This window comes from Oryctolagus cuniculus, chromosome 1, assembly GCF_964237555.1.
Source record: "Oryctolagus cuniculus chromosome 1, mOryCun1.1, whole genome shotgun sequence".
In the NCBI taxonomy this organism is placed as follows: domain Eukaryota; kingdom Metazoa; phylum Chordata; class Mammalia; order Lagomorpha; family Leporidae; genus Oryctolagus; species Oryctolagus cuniculus.
The window spans coordinates 160,450,165-160,469,943 of NC_091432.1; the positions used below are offsets into that span (position 1 = coordinate 160,450,165).

The following is a 19,779-nucleotide window of genomic DNA, read 5'->3' on the forward strand; positions in this document are numbered from 1 at the left end:
TGAAATAATTGAAACTCGACTTATAGTCTCAACACGTAAACTTTCAAAATACAGTAAAATCCCAATTTTAGAGCCTGGACAGCAGGCAGCAGAGGACGTGCTCTCGGTGGGGAAGGAAGCAAGAGGGGTGGATCTTGCAAGCACCCTGGTTTGTCAGGGGTCACCTCCTGGAAAGCAGTGCGAGGCAGGCATGCTGAGCAGCGCACCATGGAATCACCGGTGTCGTGTGCAGGGAGAGAAAGGCAGCTGGAATTTGTGAGGTTGCTCTTTCTTGGCAAAGAGCTCCAGAAACTTGCTCGGGGCTCCTCTTGAGTCCACTGCTAACCCAAAGCCATGAGCGCCCTGGAAGATACTCATTAGGTCAGGCAGAGAATGTGTGGGGAACAATAAGCGTAACAACTCCCAGAGTTCACACAGGTGGTGTGGGAGATGTTGACTTCCTGATAAGGCAAAATGGGCAAGTTACTAGTAAGACTAACTCGGGGTTGGTGTTATAGCGTAGTGGGTAAAGCTGCCACCTGCAATGCCAGCATCCCATCTAGGTAATGGTTTGAGTCCTAGCTGCTCCACTTCTTTTTTTTTTTTTTTTAAGATTTGTTTATTTATTTGAAAGGCAGAGTTACAGAGAGGCAGAGGCATAGAGATAGAGGTCTTCCATCTGCTGGCCCACTCCCCAAATGGCCGCAGCAGCCAGAACTGAGCCGATCCAAAGCCAGGAGTCAGAAGCCTCCCCCGGGCTTCCCACTCTGGTGCAGGGGACCAAACATTTGGGCCATCCTCCACTGCCCTCCCAGGCCACAGCAGAGAGCTGGATCAGAAGAGGAGCAGCCGGGACCTGAATCGGAGCCCATAGAGGATGCCAGTACCGCAGGCGGCAGCTTCACCAGGTATGCCACAGCAGCGGCCCCTGGCTGCTCCACTTTCAATCCAGCTCCCTGCTAATGTGCCTGGGAGGGCAGCAGAAGATGACCCAAGTGCTTGAGTCCCTGTACCCACCTGGGAGACCTGGAAGAAACTCCTGGCTCCTGCCTTTGGATCAGCTCAGCTCTGGTCATTATAGCTATTTTGGCAGTGAACCAGTGGATGGAAGATTTCTCTTTCTGTAACTCTGCTTTTCAAATAAAACAAACAAATCTTTTAAAAATAATAAGAAGAATAAGACAAGCTAGTCCTAGATTACAGTTTTTACAAATCTGCCCTAACAGAGCTTTTAAAGAAGCATTGGAAAGATTAAGCTGATCAGCAAATATTGCTACCCACCACAACGAAGTCTGATGTCTTTAAAGAAAGAACACAATTCTGTATGCAATATGCTAGAATTTAAAATGTCCAGCATTCAATAAAATGTTACCAGGAAAAGCAGCAGCAAAATGAGACCCATGATTTAGAGGAAACCAGTCAATAGGAAAAGATCCCGAAATGGCAGGAATAATGGAATCAGCAGACACAGACATTAAAACAGTCATCATAAATATTTTCAAATATATAAAGGAGAACAAAGAAGTTATGAGAAGGGAAACTGGAAATAGTTTAAAAAGAAATATACACGTTCCAGCCATGATAGTATTTAAAGTGTGGAAAGATAAACTCACTTGATGAATTGAACAGTGCATTGGATAAGGCGGAAGAAAAGATGTGTGAACTGGAAGATGGAGTGATTGAAACTAACTGAAGCACAGAGAGAAAACAGACTGAACAAAATGAAGATGTTTCAGTAATCTGCGGAGAGTATCAGCAATACAGTATAGCTGGATCCCCAGAGAGACAGGGGAACATAAAGATAGCTCAAGATTGAGAGAATAAAAAAGGAGAGCCACAGAAAGGCTTTGCAAAACACATACCTGATATATTTATGAACACATGTCTGATAAAGGACTTGTATTCAAAATATAAAAGAACACATAAAACTCAGCAATAGGAAAACAATCCAGTTTAAAAATGGGTATGACGACAACAACAACAAATAAAAATGTGTACAATAGCTGAACAGATAGAGAGTAAACAAGCACGTAGAAATATGCTCAACATCATATGTCATTAGGGAATCGCAAGTTCAGGCAACAATATAATGCCACTATATACCTATTAGGTAGGCTAAAATCTAAAAAACTGGCAATATAAAATGCTGACAAGAATGTGAAGCAAAAGGAACTCTTAGTCATTGCTGTGAGAACACAAAATGATCTGGTTGCTTTGAAAAGCAGTCTGATAGTTTCTTACAAAACTAAATATACTTTTGTCATGTAATTCAACAATCATGCTCCCCCGTAGTTTCCCAAATGAGTTGAAAATATATGTCCACAGGAAAGCACACATAAATATTTATGGTAATTTTATTCATAATTGCCAAAAAGTTCAAGCAATTAAAAAAGCCCTTACAAAAGTGTGCAGATAAACAATTACATTCTTGCAATGGAATATTAGTAAGCAGTCAAAAGAAATGAGTTATCAGCCACCAAGAAATACACCATATTATTAATGTATATTAATATATAATTCAATGTATATTGCACTGTGAAAGAAGCTACTTGGAAAAGACTATATACTGTGTGATTCAACTATGTGATATCCTGGAAAAAAGCAAAACTAGACAGACAATAAAAACTTCAGCAGTTGTCAGGGGCAGAATTAAAAAGGTGAACATGTGGTGCACAGGCGATTGTGAGGGCAATGAAACTCTTCTGTCTCATCTGTAACAGCAGATGTGGTACATATTTGCCAAAACCCACAAAATGTACAACATGAAGAATGAACCTTACAATCAGTTATGGACTTTGGTTAATAAAACTGGGTTGATACACGAAGTGTTAAAAAATGTACCACACTAATGCGAGATGTTAATAATAGAGAGGAAACCGAATGAGGAACAGGAAGGGTGTGGGGAACCGCTTACATTTCTGTCAACATAAAACTCCTCTAAAAACTCAACTCTAGTCATTACAAAGCTTCCACATTCAGTTCCATGAGGGTGCTTCAGGACCACACAGCTGTTTGGTGTAATGGTTTAAGCCACAGTCCTAGCGCCTTTACTCCAGGTAGGGGACGTGGGGAGAAGAGAAACCTTCCACCACTCCTGATCTGTGTCCCAAGTTGAAAATGAAGCTATGCAAGTCAGTTTCTGTATGTGTACACATGCCAAATGGACTGCAGGAGAACTGGGCAATGCCAGCCCCAGCATAAATATTAACAGTTCCCTTTTCTATTTCAACTTTGATCAGTGCGTGGCAATTAATTACCACGATGCCCTACTGAAGCAGACAATTTTGGGGGTATATTCAATTTACTAAACAATGTGCTAAGATAATTATCTTAAACAATAACCTTATAAAAACAAATACAATCACCACCTCTGCCTCCTAGATGAAGGCACTGAGGCACTAAAAGTATTTAAAAATATAATGGCAAAGAACATTGAGACTGGACAAAAAACATAGATCTACAGCTCTAAGCCTCTGGATAAACTCAGGGGTATAAATACATACACACACTGCTGAACACCACTGAGACAGAGAAGGTGATAGAAGAAGCTGGAGAGAAAAGCCACATGGCATAGACAGAAGCAAGGACTATCACAGAAACTAGACACCACACAGAGGAGGTAACAGTGGAACATCCTTGAAGAGCAGAAAGAAAACACTGTAACCAGGGATTTGTTACCTAGTGAAGATGTCCTTTAAAGAAAGAGAGCCGGTTCTGCATGATCCCATGTGTGTAACTCTGGAAAAGGCCCTGGGGCTCTCTTGTGCCCGTGCCTGTAGCTCACTGGATGCCCTGCACCAGGAATGGAGTGAGGGGAGAACTGCAAAGGGGACACTAAGGAATTGGAGGACAGTGGAAACTGTCTTTGTCCTGATCAGAGCAATGGGTGCACAGCTGTATGTTTGTCAACATGCCATTGAACCGTGGCCTTCAAGAGGAGTGTTACAGTTATTTAAATCAAGTAAGACAATTTTTAAAAAGCATTCTCTAAATTTCTGTGCTCAAACCCTTGGCTGCTCCCCTCTAATTGAAAATCAGTCTTACTACCTGCTTGTTGCCCCGTTGCAGCTGAACAGACCCTGAACTGAGCCTTTGAACATAGCCTGAGAAGCACCTATCCATCAATCAGCAAGCTCCACATTCGCTCTGAAACACCCTACCCTGGATCCAGTCTCTGGGGTTTCCCGAGTTGTGGTCAGAGTTGTCTGATTTCTGAAGCCAGATTAATTTAGACAACCTCTATCCCATCAATGGGAATCAAGCTAAACACCAAGTATCATCGCCATGAGGATAAAGGCAATGTCTACATTGTTCTCAGGAATTATAAAGCTCTCCAAATTATGTAACAATAGATTTGACAACCCAGAATCCATTTCCCGCAACACTGAGGAGAGTCCCACACTCTAACATTAAATGCACACAAAAGTCTCCTACAGAGCTTTTCTTATAATGCAGATTCTACCATTGCCCCTTCTCCTGAATCAGAAGGCTGCCTGGAGCCTGTACCTTGCATTTTAAACAAACACCTGATTCAGGTAATCTGAGTATCGTACCCGAGAAATGCAAGAGAACTTCACTAAGTGCATGGAAACCCAGAGTAAGAGGTACTGATTAAGACACCCACATCCTATGTAGGAGTGTCTGGATTCAAGTCCCAGCTCTGCTCCCAATCCCAGCTTCCTGCTAATTTAGAACCTGGGAGGTGGCATGTGAGAGGTCAAGTAATTGGGTCCCTGTCCCCATGTAGGAGATTGAGTTCTTAGTGCCTTGTTTCAGCCTCGGCCCAGCACCAGCCATTGTGGGCACTTGAGGAGTGAACCATGGATGGGAGAGTTCTCTCTCACTCTCTCCTTGCCCTGCCTCTCTGCCTCTCAAATAAATAAATAATATAGATAAGTTGAATTTGATGCAAAAAAATGGAATTCATGCATACTTTTTCATAATTCACATTTCCACAAACTTTTTGAAAACTTCTCATATGCATGGATTTCAATTATTCTTGCACTCAAATGAATTATCTTTGAATTCCATTTTCTACAGACTTGTGCCCTTGACCTGGCCAGAGGATTCTATGTGGGCTATGGGAAGTACCTACAGGACCCCAAGAATAGAGCCAGCCTAGGGCTCACAAAAGTCCTCTGTAGGCAGGAGCCCAGGAAAATCTTAGCAGCCCTTGGAGGTAGGGATGGGGGGAAGAGACTGCAGGTTGTCAGAGGACCAAAAATGCTGTTCTTAGTAGAAAATTCTAGAAAGGAAGGGTCAGGTGGGACTGCCAAGGGCTACTGACTGAGCCTGGTTTCTCAGACCACCCTACTGCCCATTGGGGAAGATCAGCCTAGTGGGCTCTTGCTTGTTGAAACATTATCTTCTACACCTTCTTTATCTTGTGATCTTTAGTTAGCCCCTGTGTCTAGGAAGAACACTCTAAGATGGAGATGGAACACTCTAAGATGGGAGTTTTTCAAAGCATGCTCTTGGGATTCACAGGCATGAAAAGAATGGGTTGGGAGCAGCAGAGGAACGAGTCAGGCTGTTGGCACAGGTGTCCTCTGCAGATCTCTCGGGGATCTCTGAACTAGAAACCAGCCCTTGAGCTTTGTCTCAGCTTCAGACATCTCCAACCTGGCCAGCCATTGAATGTGCCCCAGAAAAGGGATGAGCCCTCCATCAGGAGAACTCTTGTCAGGCGAAGCAATTCCGGGAAAAAGCTGATAGCCGGAGACTGTCTAGTGTTGCTGTCCCCAGCTAGAGAAAAGAGTGAGTCCCAAAAAGCTCAACAGGGAAGTTGAGCAGTGGTCAGTCACCATTACAACCACTCTACCTCCACTCTCCTTGGTTTTTAAAAAGGTTTTTTAAAGATTTATTTATTTCGGTCAGCGCCACAGCTCAATAGGCTAATCCTCTGCCTGCGGCGCTGGCACACCGGGTTCTAGTCCCAGTTGGGGTGCCGGATTCTGTCCCAGTTGCCCCTCTTCCAGGCCAGCTCTCTGCTGTGGCCCAGGAGTGCAGTGGAGGATGGCCCAAGTGCTTGGGCCCTGCACCCGCACGGGAGACCAGGAGAAGCACCTGGCTCCTGGCTTCGGATCAGCGTGATACACCAGCCGCGGCGGCCATTGGAGGGTGAACCAACGGCAAAAGGAAGACCTTTCTCTCTGTCTCTCTCTCTCTCACTGTCCACTTTGCCTGTCAAAAAAAAAAAAAAAAAAAGATTTATTTATTTGAATGTCAGAGTTACAGAGAGAGAGAAAGAGAGAGCTTCCATCGCTGGTTTGTTCCCCCAGATGGCCACAATAGCTGGGACTGGGATAGGCAGAAGTCAAGAGCTTCTTCTGAGTCTCTCACATGGGTGGCAGGGGCCCAAACACTTGGGCCATCTTCATCTTCTGCTTCTTTTCCATAAGCCAGGAGCTGGATCAGAAGTGGAGCAGTCGGGACACGAACCGGCACCCATATGAGATGTTGGTGTCACAGGTAGCATTACCTATTGTGCCACCATGCTGGTCCCCTACTGCTTACTCTTCTTGTGGATGCGCTTTAGGAATAATATATTTTTTTTGACAGGCAGAGTGGACAGTGAGAGAGAGAGAGAGACAGAGAGAAAGGTCTTCCTTTGCCATTGGTTCACCCTCCAATGGCTGCCAAGGCCAGCGCGCTGTGGCCGGTGCATTGCGCTGATCCAATGGCAGGAGCCAGGTGCTTCTCCTGGTCTCCCATGGGGTGCAGGGCCCAAGGACTTGGGCCATCCTCCATTGCACTCCCTGGCCACAGCAGAGAGCTGGCCTGGAAGAGAGGCAACCGGGACAGAATCCGGCGCCCCGACCGGGACTAGAACCCGGTGTGCCGGCGCCGCAAGGCGGAGGATTAGCCTAGTGAGCCACAGCACCAGCCGGAATAATATTGTTTTAAATGAACCTTTTCATTGGGGAAAGTTTATCAGTCTTCCAGGCTATCGTTGAGATATTGATGTTCCAAGGTGATCTCTTGGTTCCCCTTTCCTGCCCGACTCTACCTGGATAACTCCTATTCACCCTTCCATTATCAGTTCAAATACAGCCTCCTCTGGGAAGTCTTTTGGTTTCTATCAGCAAACATAAGCTTTGCATCTTTTTTGTCTCCAGCAACCTCCAGCTATCTCAAGAAAGCACAAGTGGATGGTGTTATTCATATCTTGATGCTTTTTTGACAGCTAGAACGTAAGGTTGTGGGGGAAGGGCCAGTCCTTCTTTTGCCTGTGTAGCCCAGTATCCTGGCCCAGACACAGCATCAGAATTTGTTGAACATGTTTCCTGACATGAACGTGGCAGAGGCTCCACAGTCTTGGCAAAGTCAGCCCATCTTTGTGGCCTTGTGGCCTGGCTGAGATGTAGGTATCTGAGGCAAGTTAATGACCTGCCTTCTGTCAACCATTATTTCTTCATTTTCATCATTTTGTAGGAATAGAGAGAATCTGAATTTCACTCCATTGCCCTCCTGCTCTACCCCCTTCTCCAGTTAAGAATTTTAAAATACTTGCTTTTGGAAAGAGACTTAATGACCAATATACTTTCTTTTGGCCAAAGTAGGATCTGTATTTAAAAACAAACATTTAAGAAAATGTTACCCATTCTGTACTTCTTTGTTCATTTGCAAATTTAAAAATTAACAAGCTTGGCTATCTATTGAAGAGATTAAGATTTTAATGATAAAATAATCACTTATTCTTGGTGAGCATACTATGCTATGCATTTCTTAATTGCTGATGTTTATCAGACTGTTAACTTCAGCTGACTGTGTGCACAGATATAAGGAGCTGTGCCTGGAAACCTGTATTATCTGACTCTGGGCTCCCACTTTTCCTAGTGGCATTCTGGTATTCTTTATTTTTTAAAAAAATTATTTTATTTATTTGAAAGACAGAATTACAAAGAGAGGTAGAAACAGAGAGAGAGAGGTCTTCTATCTGCTGGTTTACTCCCCAGATGGCCACAATGGCCAGAGCTGAGCTGATCCGAAGCCAGGAGCCAGGAGCTTCTTCTGGGTCTCCCACATGGGTACAGGGGCCCAAGGACTTGGGCCATCCTCTACTGCTTTCCCAGGCCACAGCAGAGTGCTGGATCAGAAGAGGAGCAGCAGGGACTAGAACCGGCGTCCATATGAGATGCTGGCGCTTCAGGCCAGGGCTTTAATCCACTGTGCCACAGTGCTGACCCCTCTGGCGTTCTTTAGAGCAGCACCTGCTGCAGGGCCTGGCTAGCCCTCTTCCCTCAGGACTTTCAAACACTGAGATTAAAATTGGAGCCCAAACCCTTGGATCAGCCCTGTAGTACTTGCAGAGAATAAAAACATGGTGCTTGAAATTTGTATTTAATCTCTCTCTCCTCTCCTCCCTCTTTCTCTCTCTTACTTTCTTTCTTTCTCTCTCTTTCTCTCCCTCTCTCCCTCTTTTTCCCTCTTCTCTATCTCCCCCTGAATTCTCACACAATACATCTTCTACACTTAGAAATAAAGGCTTATTTCTGGGGCAGCTAGAGACACATGTGGAATTTCTGAGAGGAGACGACAGGAAGCTAAGTTAAAGATGTGCCAAGCAGAGAAAACAGGAACAAAATGGCATGTTTCTGGAGATGCATGGCATTTTCAGAAACATCACACTTGTGGATTCCTGGTATCTGTGAAACTTGGACCAATTTAAGGTGCCACATTTGATAGATTCTGGAAGAACTCAAGAGAAACTGGGTTATTATGTTTTGTTTTGTTTTTTTCCCCCCTACACTCAGTTTTAAAGCTTTATTGCTTTCTGGAAGATAAATTTCTTCTTTTAACATTATCTATCTCTTTCTAAGAGATATATTACTGTACTCCCTGGCCGTTCGGGAGCCAATAACAGCAATTTCTCTCCCCCCCTCTCTCTCTTTCCCTATCTCTATTGCTTCCTGATCCTACGATAAATCCTTTTAGGCAACAGTCTCAAAAACCAGGAGCTGCAGTGATGACATGGAGTTGTGAAGCTGGGGAGAGCTGTAGACACACAGTGGTGTAGCTGCAGGTGGCTTGGTTCCCTGTCCATACACAGCTCACTGTCTAGTCTCAGGCTCAGGGAGGTGTAGAGGACAAGCCTTGCATGGGAAGGGTACTATTGGGTTCCAGCTCTAATTTTGCAGCCAGCCAGCTGAGAACCACAAACAAGTCGCTTATCCTTTGGTGAACTCACAATGACTTGCTGTTGAACCCAGAGCAAAGCGTTTAGCCATGTTTTCTCATCTGGAGAGCAAGGTGCTCAGTGGGTCCACTGCAAGGGCCTCTTAGAGTCGGGAGCATTCTGCCCTTGCGTAAGCACACCCAGACTGGAGCAAGGTGTAGTTCTTTCTCAGCAGCCTCCAGACTGGAGCAAGGTGTAGTTCTTTCTCAGCAGCCTCATTCCATTGCCCACGCGATCTAAGAAAACTCAACGGAGGAAATACTCATGATTTTTTAAAGAAATAATTCAGATGATTGGCATTTGTGTTGCAAAAGAACACCTTCCTTTTCAGATACAAATTGGCTTTAAATATTACCTGTGTTTTGACTTCATGACAATTAGATTTGCAACAATATTTCAGGAATACATGTTTAATAGCAAGTCAAGCATATACACCCCACCCCACCCCCCCGCCCAGATAATCGCCACCCTTGAATAAACCCGGTCTCTCCTACTCTCACCTCCTCATGATGACCTTGGCAAGCTTTCATACCATTCACAAGTCCGTATCATTCACAAGTCCGTATCATTCACAATCCCCCACATATCCTCCATCACATTCTTTCTCTGCATCCATAGCTCAGAATGCTTTCTCCTGCATTAGTGGAATCCCTTTGCCTTTTGCTCATCATCCCTGCCTTCTGAAGCTTCGGCTGGCTCTTGTAGCCCAGAATGCCAGAGAGTTCAGGCCCCGACATCCGGGCTTGTTCTGTTCAGGCTGTTATACAATACAATGGCATAGACTGGGTGAGGTCCCAGAGCAAGGGACCAGCAGATTCTGTGTCTTGTGAGCATCTGCTTCCTGTTCACAGAGGATGCCTTGGGGGTGTGTCCCTTCCACCAAAGCAGCTCTCTGGGTCACTTATCTTATAAGGTCACTAATCTCAATAATGAGGGCGACACCTTTAAGACATGCTCACCTCCCACAGGCTCCCTCATTATGTTGGGGAATAGGATTTCAACATGTGAAATTTGGTGGGGCATAAACATTCAGACCACGGCAAAGTTCAACATCAAGATGCTCCTTGGTCCCTAAAGCTACATCATCATTATTGATGTTGTTTGGAAACTCAAATGAAATTCCTCCCCACGAGTCAACAGCAGAGGAAACTCCCTTGCCTCTTTGTTTTGAGTTTCAACAGATGAGATGTAAACATTCTCTCCGGTTAATAGGTGACACATAATTTTGCATTGTCACTGAGACAAACTAAATTAGCAATTTTATGAAATAGAAAAATAGGGCTTCTCACTTAAGTATATTGTTTTGAGAAAGGTGCTATAAGACTCTAGCTGTTATTATTGATTTGCTGTTCACAAGGAAACAATACTGTTCTTAATTAGCTTCTAAAAAAAATTGTGCACCATGCCTAAAAGATATTCATTTGCTATCAGAGGGCTCTGTACTTCAAAAGTCCTGCTGGAAGTGGGCCTCTTGGCTCTGCATCTATTTAAAGGAGCGCTATGCAGTCTGCATTTTGCTACACAGGGTTAGGCCCTCAGAAACCTTCACGTCTGTGCCCTGTGGAGCAGGCCCAGGACATGCCCTCATCACAATGCCAAAGATCAGGCCAGTTTTGTAGCAGAAACCTCATTTTGGTACAGGAAGTTGATCCACTATGGAAAAAAACATGCAGCATGTTTTTTTTTCCATGAAAAGTGGACATCTACTTCCAGAACTTACTTAACTTGGAATAAGGTTGTAATGCAGTGTGATTCCTGGTAGAATGACATTTCCAGCATTTTCGTCATGTTGCTAAGGTTTAACTCTTCTTATAAATTATGAGTTCCATACAAAACAACATTTGTCTCCAGAAAGCTGGAGTGACTTGCCTAAATTGACACAGTTAGCTGGTGACAGGGGAAAAATGGATTTCCTGACTTCTGATGTCGTTTCTAATTCACTCATGGGATATTGGAAAAAATAAATGCCCTCATTTTTTATTTCATTTTCTATCATTTTGGCTATTGTTTTAACCCAGAGTAACCCCCAAGTTGTAACTTCTTGTTAATTTTCATTTCTTTTATATTTTCTTTTCCACAAACAAAAAATTTTAAAAGACATTTTAATGTACTAGCTGATATATTATATATGATAATGCCAAAGTTTCAAAGTCACACATATTTTTAAATATACTTTTCACTGTCCTTTGTTTTCAGCTACACTAATACCAAAACTGACACTTTTTTTAAAAATATAAGAATGGTAGTTTCTCTGTTCTTCAGTAAGTTCACACATAGATGATATCATTCTACTCACTTTAGCACCTTTAAAACTCATTGCAAATATGTGAAGTTTTACTTGCTCATGGAAATCAATTTATATGCAAACAACTTTAAATCTATTTGCATTCCTGACAATTTGTGCTTTTACATTTCTGACTTTCTTGTGCCATAGTTGAGATGTAAAATCCGATTGCTAATTGCTTAAATAATTAAGGTAGTTTCAAGACACGCAGAGCTACAAACAATTGTTGTGGAACAAATGCAATCAGAAGGAGTCTGTGTTATGATTAAGGAATGGTGTGTAGGAGAGGATCAAATTTCCCTGGGGCTGATACAAAGGCCAGTAGGATAGCAGATGAAAAAATGGCATATTTCTAGCGATTCCTTCTTTTCATTCCATCCCAAGTCATTGCCTTGTCATATGAGTGTACACATAAAAGTAGATATGAGGGCGATAGGAAAGTGCTTAAATCGCTTCACTTCCTACCTTCAGGTTGCAGTTTGAGGAGAGCTGCCAGAAGTCAGGTGATCTCAGGTGAACCTGATGATACCCTGAGCAGTAGCCGTGTGCAAATCTCATGCCTCGTAGGAACTTGCAAGCTGAAAAACATAGAATTTAAAGGTAGAAAGGCCTTAAAAAGTATGTAAACATTCCTACTCATTGTGTACATGAAATAGCAAAGGCTCAGAGAGACTAAGTGACTCGCCCAAGGTCACACACTAGTTAGTAACAAAAGGAGGATGAGAACCCTGGTGTCTAGATTGCTGGCCCCGAATCTCCTCCCTAGCTCCCTTCCAGGATTCCATTTCACTTCTGCCTCAGTTGTACCTTTTACGTAGGCATTTCAGGAGCTGCAATCTCTAATATCGGGTGGCTGTGGCAACAGAGCATGGTAGTGGACCAAAGTATAAAGAGCCAGTCCTACACTGTGTGGCCAGGAACCCAGAGCCAGATCTCCTGCGCAGAGAGATCTTTCCAGTAGGTGTTTGTGGTGCTCCAGTCGTTCAGCCCCCTGAGGCCGAGTGTCCTCAGCTGGAAAACAGAAAGGTTATTGAAAGAGCAAACGAAACAGTGTGGGTGCAAGCAGCTAGGGCACAGCGGGGTTCAATCTGAACTGATTAGATAATTCAGGCACCCAAGTAAATGGCAGCATGGGGCACGTGGAAGCACTTCAATCCTGATTCCTTTTCAGCAAATGTTTTTTTTTTTTTTTTTTTTTTTTTTTTTTTTTTTTTTTTTATTTGACAGGTAGAGTTATAGATAGTGAGAAAGAGAGACAGAGAGAAAGGTCTTCCTTCCATTAGTTCACTCCCCGATCTGCGCCAATCCAAAGCCAGGAGCCAGGTGCTTCCTCCCGGTCTCCCATGTGGGTGCAGGGACCCAAGGATTTGGGCCATCCTCTGCTGCCGTCCCAGGCCACAGCAGAGAGCTGGACTGGAAGAGGAGCAACTGGGACTAGAACCCGGTGCCCACATGGGATGCCGGTGCCGCAGGTGGAGGATTAGCCAAGTGAGCCATGGCACCGGCCCTTCAGCAAATGATTTCAACGTACCCGTTCAGTTCAGAAGTATGTGTTGCACTCCTACTACGCGCTGGCCAGTCATCGTACAAAGAACAAGGGATACAATGGGAACAGAAAGATGTAGTCCCCACTCTCAAGCAATTGTACAGAGTAATACAGGCGAGAGAGAAGTGAAGAGGCGATAACTGCTATGGTGGCACAGTACAGAGAGGGGACATTTACCTACGGGAGGGAGACTGGGGAACCTTAGAGCAGGAAACTACTCAGGAGTGGAGACCTGCCACGTAAGGAGTTACACAGACAGAGGAATGAGTGGAAGGTTCCAGGACAAAAACCACAAGGTAAAGACACAGAGGCAAAGAAAGTTAACCTGGAGAAGAAATGAAAGACATTGATTTGGTGTGGCTAGAATGTGAAGACTGGAGCTGCAGGAGAGGCAGGAGCCAAATCATGCCAGGTCTTACAGGCCAGGTTAATGTGCTTGAATCTTACCCCAAAGGCAATAGATAATTTCAAAGAATTTTAAGTAACAAAGTGAAGCAATCAAATACGTAGATTTCTTTTTGTATGTAGCTGTAGCACAGTGGGTTAAGCCACCATCTGCAGTGCTGGCATCTCATATGGGCATCAGTTCGAATTATGGCTGATTCACTTTCCATCCAGCTCCCTGCTGATGTGCCTGGGAAAGCAGCAGAAGATGGCCCAAGTGCTTGGACTCCTGCACCCACATGGGAGAACTGGAAGAAGCTCCTGGCTGTGGCTTTGGTTTGGCCCAGCTCCATCCCCAGCTGTTACGGCCTTTTGGAGAACAAACCAGTGGATGGAACACCTTTCTCTCTGTCTCTCTCTAACTCTGCCTTTCAAATAAATAGATCTTTAAAAATATTGATTTCTTTTCCACTGGTGAAATCATATCTATATACATTTATTTCAGTATTTAAATAACTTATTCTCTTTTTGCCCAGAATCCATGTAAGTCATTTTACAAATTATATACACTCAACTGGACTTTCACTCTTAAAAAATTACACAAGAAAATTGCTACATTTCACTGAAAATGATGTTAGGGTCCATAATCACAGTTGACTGGTCAGGATGAACAAAATTACAAACTAAATATGTGCAACTATGAAATAAATATATGCACTACAAAATGGCAGTTAAAATTTCCAGCATTTGAATAAAGAAGAAAAGACAGGAAGAGTTGGAATGGAAACCAGAGAGTAAATAAATGAAAGGAAATGTGAAAGTACCTATTCTAAACCGTGTGCCTATTAAAGTCACCACACCCAACCTATTTGCCAGAAAGCAGGCAGTTCTGGAAAGCTGGAGCATGGGTACCTGGCTGTGCCACATAAACCAGGTCTGCCAAGCAAACTGGGGCCCCAGTGGAAAAATAGATATATTTGTGCTTGCCAGAAGTGATGCCATGACCAACCAGCTTTTCCTGAACCTCAGCCTGGAGTTGGACTTCGCCAATGCACTCTCTACAGTGAGGCTCTCAGCTGAAGGCTCCAGAGTCAGGGCCCATCCTCTGTGCCCTTGGGGGCCAGCAAGGGCCTCATGCTTACATCACAAACCCTCGTGCACAGGAGACCCTTGCCATCAAGTGGACCCCAAACACTGTGGGGTTTTGTTTTTCTTACCTTCTAGCCAGCACTGTAGGAACATCTTCTATGCACTTAACAACCTGTAAAGCAAAGAGAAAGTGTAATCATTTGCATTTATAAGGTATTTTTCCTTCTAAAAGCCCACAGGTTCCAATTTTGGGCACAGTGTTCTTTGGGGAAAGCAATCCCCTCAAGCTGAAGGATTGATCTTAGCACATAATCAGGGTTGGGGACCACCACCAAGGGGGTGGTAGAAGTTGCAGGGGAAAGAGTGGCGCAGCAAGACGCCCTCAGGGCTGGGCATGTGACAACTGTTCAGGACCAGGGAACAGAAGCAGGCCAGGGTTCTTTGCAGTTCTTACCAAATTCGAACTGTGAAGTGTTTAGTCGTTTCATTGCATACTGCAATATGCAATCTTTGAACATTTAGGTATAAAGCATAAGTTTATTGCCCTCAAATTTAGAAAATGCAGATTCATGAAAAAGAGAAAATGTAATCACACCACTGAAATATAAACATTATTAATATTTTATGTGACTTTCCCTATTTCTGTTGCTCTAGCTCTCTCACCTTCTTTTTATTACATAACTATAATAATCTCATTTGTATAATAGGTAAGTTTATATATGCAGACATATGTTAAAACAGGATAACATGGCATATACAATTTCACAACCATTTCATCCCTTTTTCTTTTAAGATTTTTTCATTTGAAACATGGAGCAACAGAGAAGGGGGAGAGACTGAGAGAGAGGTATCTTCCATCTGCTGGTTCACTGGTTCACTCCCTAAATGACTGCAATAGCCAGGGCTAGGCTGGGCTGATGACAGAAGCCAGGTTCTAAGTCCTGGTCTCTCATATCTGTGGTGGAGGCCCAAGTACTTGAGCCATCTTCCGTGCCAGACACATCAGCAGGGATACAGGATGCTGGCCTCACAAGCTGCAGCTGAACCTGCTGTGCCACAGCATTGGCCCCAGAATCTTTTATTCTTAACGGTTATGAACATCACTCCCTGGAATACATGGGTACTTCAAACAGTTCATGAAAAATGACTTAAAAGATAAGGTTACTTTGGTGCAAAAATTTAGAAATCCTCACAAACAAGAGGTTTCCAAAAGTGCATGGGCAAAACTTTATGAGGAATCTATGTATGGATTTCAAAACTGTTTTTGCACCAAAATTAAAGATCTTTTAATTCCATGTTCCTATGAATGTTTATAGCTTTTTAAATTTTTGATTTTTATTTAAAAATATTTCAAGTAATATAGGAAAGTTTAAAGAAGAGTTCAATGTTCACACATAAATTTAAATTTTTAGACATTTTTAACATTTTACCATATGTACTTCATATGTAAACATTTTCCATATTCACATGCCTACTATTTTTTGAAGGCTGGGATAGATATGTTATATAACATAAAGTGGGGTGTTATGATATTTGTCATCTTAGAGATGAGTTGCCTAAGCCTGAGAATAGCAAAGAAACTTGCCCAAGGCACAGATGAGCCTTGGGCTTAATTTACCTGATTTCAGAATCTGTGGTATGGATCCACTGTCCCCACAGCACCCACTCACCTCTCGCCTCCCACTCCCAGATCATCTGCACAAGTGTCTGGTAGAACGCAGATGCTCCGTGAGTTATTGTTGAGTGAATAAATGAGACAAGGGTAAGAATGGGGCTTGTGTTGGCTACTGAGGAAAGGCTAAGTCCCAAGCTGGGGTTGTCCAGGTGGCTGTGTCTGGGGGGTGGGACAGCAGTGAAAGCACAGATTCAGGGACACAGCAAAGTGGCCCCTCTGATTTTCTCCGAATCAGCAGTCGGGAACACAATGAACCTCTGTTAGTCAAAGTTAAAGGCACTTTTGAAAAAGATTCCAGCCCCAGACAAAAGCGAGAGCCTGGTGGTAAAGATGGTGCCGCTTCAGAAGCGCTAAGATCCGATTTGGAGAAGCAATCTGACCTGGCAAAACAGGTGGCTAGGAAAGGAGGGAGTGATAACTAAATCAGCAAATCGCTGGAGAGGAGATCCTTGGGATCCTGTCAGAAAGGAGGGAGTGACGGGGGAGGGGGGAGGACAGGAGTGCGCGCGCGCGCACACACACACACACACACACACTCGAGGATGGGGTCACCCCTCTCCACTGTGCTGTCGGGAGCTTGGCTTACACACCTGGGCACCTGTGTGGCAGGCGTGGGAGATGAGCGCTTAGTTCCAGTAAGTCTGCCTGCAAGCTCCTTTCAGGTTGCATATGTCAAGTTTCCTCTCCTGGTGTCTTTTTCTTTTTTAAAACCATCACAGTTCTTTGGAATGCATGTGATAGCCAGCGATGTTGTATTATAAGGCTTTTTTGCCCAATAAAAATCACCTTTGTTTTCTGTTAAAAAAAAAAATAACAGTAGTAAGATCTGGGATCTTGAAGTGGTGAAATTTGCGGCAGAATGAAAATGAGTCTTTCACTAGGACAACAGAGATGGAAACAGTTAACAACTTTCTCTGGCCTCCCCTAGCTTTGAAACTGTAGCAGCACGTTCAGGGCCTCCGCCTTCTCCCCCTGCTCAGGCAGGCAGGCTTTCAGAAGGCAGCCCCTGCACGCCCCGGCCAGAGGGTTTTCTCTAGCCCCTGGAACCTGCCCTCACTGTGGGGGTCACACTCAAAGTGCTGGGTTATAAAGATGAGCAATCATCATACCCCTTCTGCCAGGAGTGAGTGCAGAAATACCCCAGATCCCTCATCACCCTGGTCGAACAACCTTGAGGTGCAAATTCTGCACCACCTCCCGCAGCTCCCCAGAGGGAAGCTTTAGTCGTCCTGAGTGGTAAATTGCTTAACACATGGTTTGCTGAATGCCCAGTTGCACTTTCTCATTCCTCTGTGTTTCCTGGAATCACTGTCCCAGTGCATTAACTGCACTGAAACTCTGGTCTCAGAGCCCTGCAGCTGCAGGAGGAAGTAACCACCCTCCAGGGGCAGAGTGTGGATGGGAAGTTCTAGTCCAGCTGCTCCTCATGCCCTGGGCTTCTCCTGCAGGGCACCTCCTTATTGAGGAAGATTAGCTAAGGGAGGCAGCCAGGAGATCAGAGTAGCGAAAATACGCACAGAATGTGAGATTGATCACCTCCCAGTGTAACTCATCGTGTAAAAGACAAAGCCAAAATGAAGTGAGCCCAGCATGAACACAGACAGATGTTCCCAAACTTAGAAAATGTAGATCTGCCACTAAAGGATATACCAAATTGCCCCAGGGCCCTATCGTAGGCAGGCATATAGGATAAAATTGATCAGGTTTGTGAGCTGGAAAACCACGCCTTCACCACGCCCCTATGTGACCTCGATGCCCCTACCTGACCACACCTGTGTGCCCACCAGCCAATCGGATTAATTAACCACTCCCCTTTGGAAGTGGATTAAAGGCCTGGAACACGGTGGGCCCAGCCCTTTTTTGGCTTTTGTTCCTTTTGCCTCTTTTCCCCCACTGTGGGCCTTGCTGCGCTGTGCCTCCAGGCGGGTGGCCTTATGGCCACAAGGAGGAAACAGTAGATAATGTTTGTATAATATAATTGGCTTCACAATGATGCCAAGAGCTTGAATGCTCCTTCCCTTCCACCTCCTCTCTCACTTTCTCCATCCTTCTCTCTGCCCAAGGAGATCGACTTCTATGGGCCTATCATTGGGCTCCTTTTCCCATGGGTTTCCGCTTGGATTTGGTCAATGGGAGCCACCAGGAGGATACAGGAGGGTGAGAGGAGAGAGAATCAGGACACACCCCCAGCTCCCACTCTCCTGGGTCAGAGATCCATGGTAACTTAAGCAGTCTCTTGGAAGGCTACAATGCCTATAACACAGCCTTCTCCTATGGCCCCCCGATTTCTCCTTTTCATGGTAACCCTTTCTATTTCTTGGTAAATCTCTGCTTTAACCACTTCCAGCATGCTGCATACTCCTTGGTAAATGCTCTCTCATTAAATTCTCCTCAATGACCATGTTTGAATGTAATATCTATAAGAAAAGCTCATGGAAAATGGCATTAAAAGACAAGTCTATTGGGGTAGGCATTTAAAAAAATGCATGCACACAGAGTCTTCAAAAAAGTTCTTTGAAAATGTGCATTATGAAAAAACCTATGCATAGATTTCAATTTTGTTTTGCACCAAAGTAAACTTATCTTTTAATTTCTTAAAGCACCCTTGTATTTGCTGTTGGAACTCTTTGTTGCAATTGAGATTATTGTCCCCATTTCATAGATGATAAAATTGTGGCTCAACAGCATGTTGAATTCAGTGTAATGCTGAGCCTGAACCCAGAGCATTCAGCTGTAAGACACAGGCTCTCTCTGTTAGCCCTTGTCTACCCTGCAGTTTTGAGATTAAAGGGATCACTGCTTTCAGTTTAAGTGTTAGCATCCAGGCATTCGGGCGCTAACATATGAGGGGGACGTGTTTTTGGAGTAATGATTGCTCTTTCCCGTAAAGAGTAGATCCTGCCCTGCCATACCTACACAATGTCATCTGGGTCCTTGCTTTTAATTTCTGAAGAACCTTTCCTTTGGTTAAAAAGAATTGCTCTGAATCTCCTGTTTTCACTCGGGACTACCTCCTGAGATTTTATTTGTAATCCTATTAAGCAGAACTCTTACACATAATTATTGGGAAACAACCTTTAAGAAAATCTGACTTAAGGCAAGTCCTGAAATATCACATCAGAACAAACCTAATTAGCTGGTCTTTTTTCTTCTCTAGATTCTACAAAGCACATTAGAGATGGAAATGGCCTTAGAGATTACCCAGGCTCTTAACCTCATTTTGGGTAAAGTATGCCCTCTGAAAATGTGAAACAGCTATAAATCTATTCCCAAGAAAAAAAGCACTTCCTTTCTCCTTCTCACTTGCTCCCTCTTATACAATCACCCTCATACACACACACACACCCCTATATTTTTGGAGGGTTCATTGTCACCATGAAGACCACTCTCAGATCTCCATTTTTTTTTTAGTAAAGATTTAATTATTTATTTGAAAGGCAGATTTACAGAGAGGCAGATGCAGAGAGAGAGAGAGAGAGAGAGAGAGAAGTCTTCCATCCACTGGCTCATTCCCAAGTGGCTGCAATGGCCGGAGCTGAGGCTATCTGAAGCCAGGAGCCTGGAGCTTCTTCCTGGTCTCCCATGAGGGTGCAGGGTCCCAAAGACTTGGGCCATTTTCCACTGCTTTTGGATCTCTAATTTAA

General features: G+C 44.0%; 1 protein-coding gene across 2 annotated transcripts in view; it reads right to left on the minus strand.

Annotated features, from left to right (window-relative positions):
* Positions 1–9,620: 9,620 nt before the first annotated feature.
* Positions 9,621–19,779, minus strand: part of CFAP95 (cilia and flagella associated protein 95) — a 210,576-nt gene continuing 200,417 nt past the window's right edge. For both annotated transcript variants that reach the window (XM_051846478.2, XM_070050984.1), the window contains exons 6-8: positions 14,589–14,632; positions 12,249–12,452; positions 9,621–12,019 (exon numbers count right to left, since the gene is read on the minus strand). In XM_051846478.2, coding sequence (XP_051702438.1) covers positions 12,449–12,452; positions 14,589–14,632 — 48 coding nt within the window. In that variant the 3' untranslated portion in view covers positions 9,621–12,019; positions 12,249–12,448. The remainder of the gene's footprint in view (positions 12,020–12,248; positions 12,453–14,588; positions 14,633–19,779) is intronic.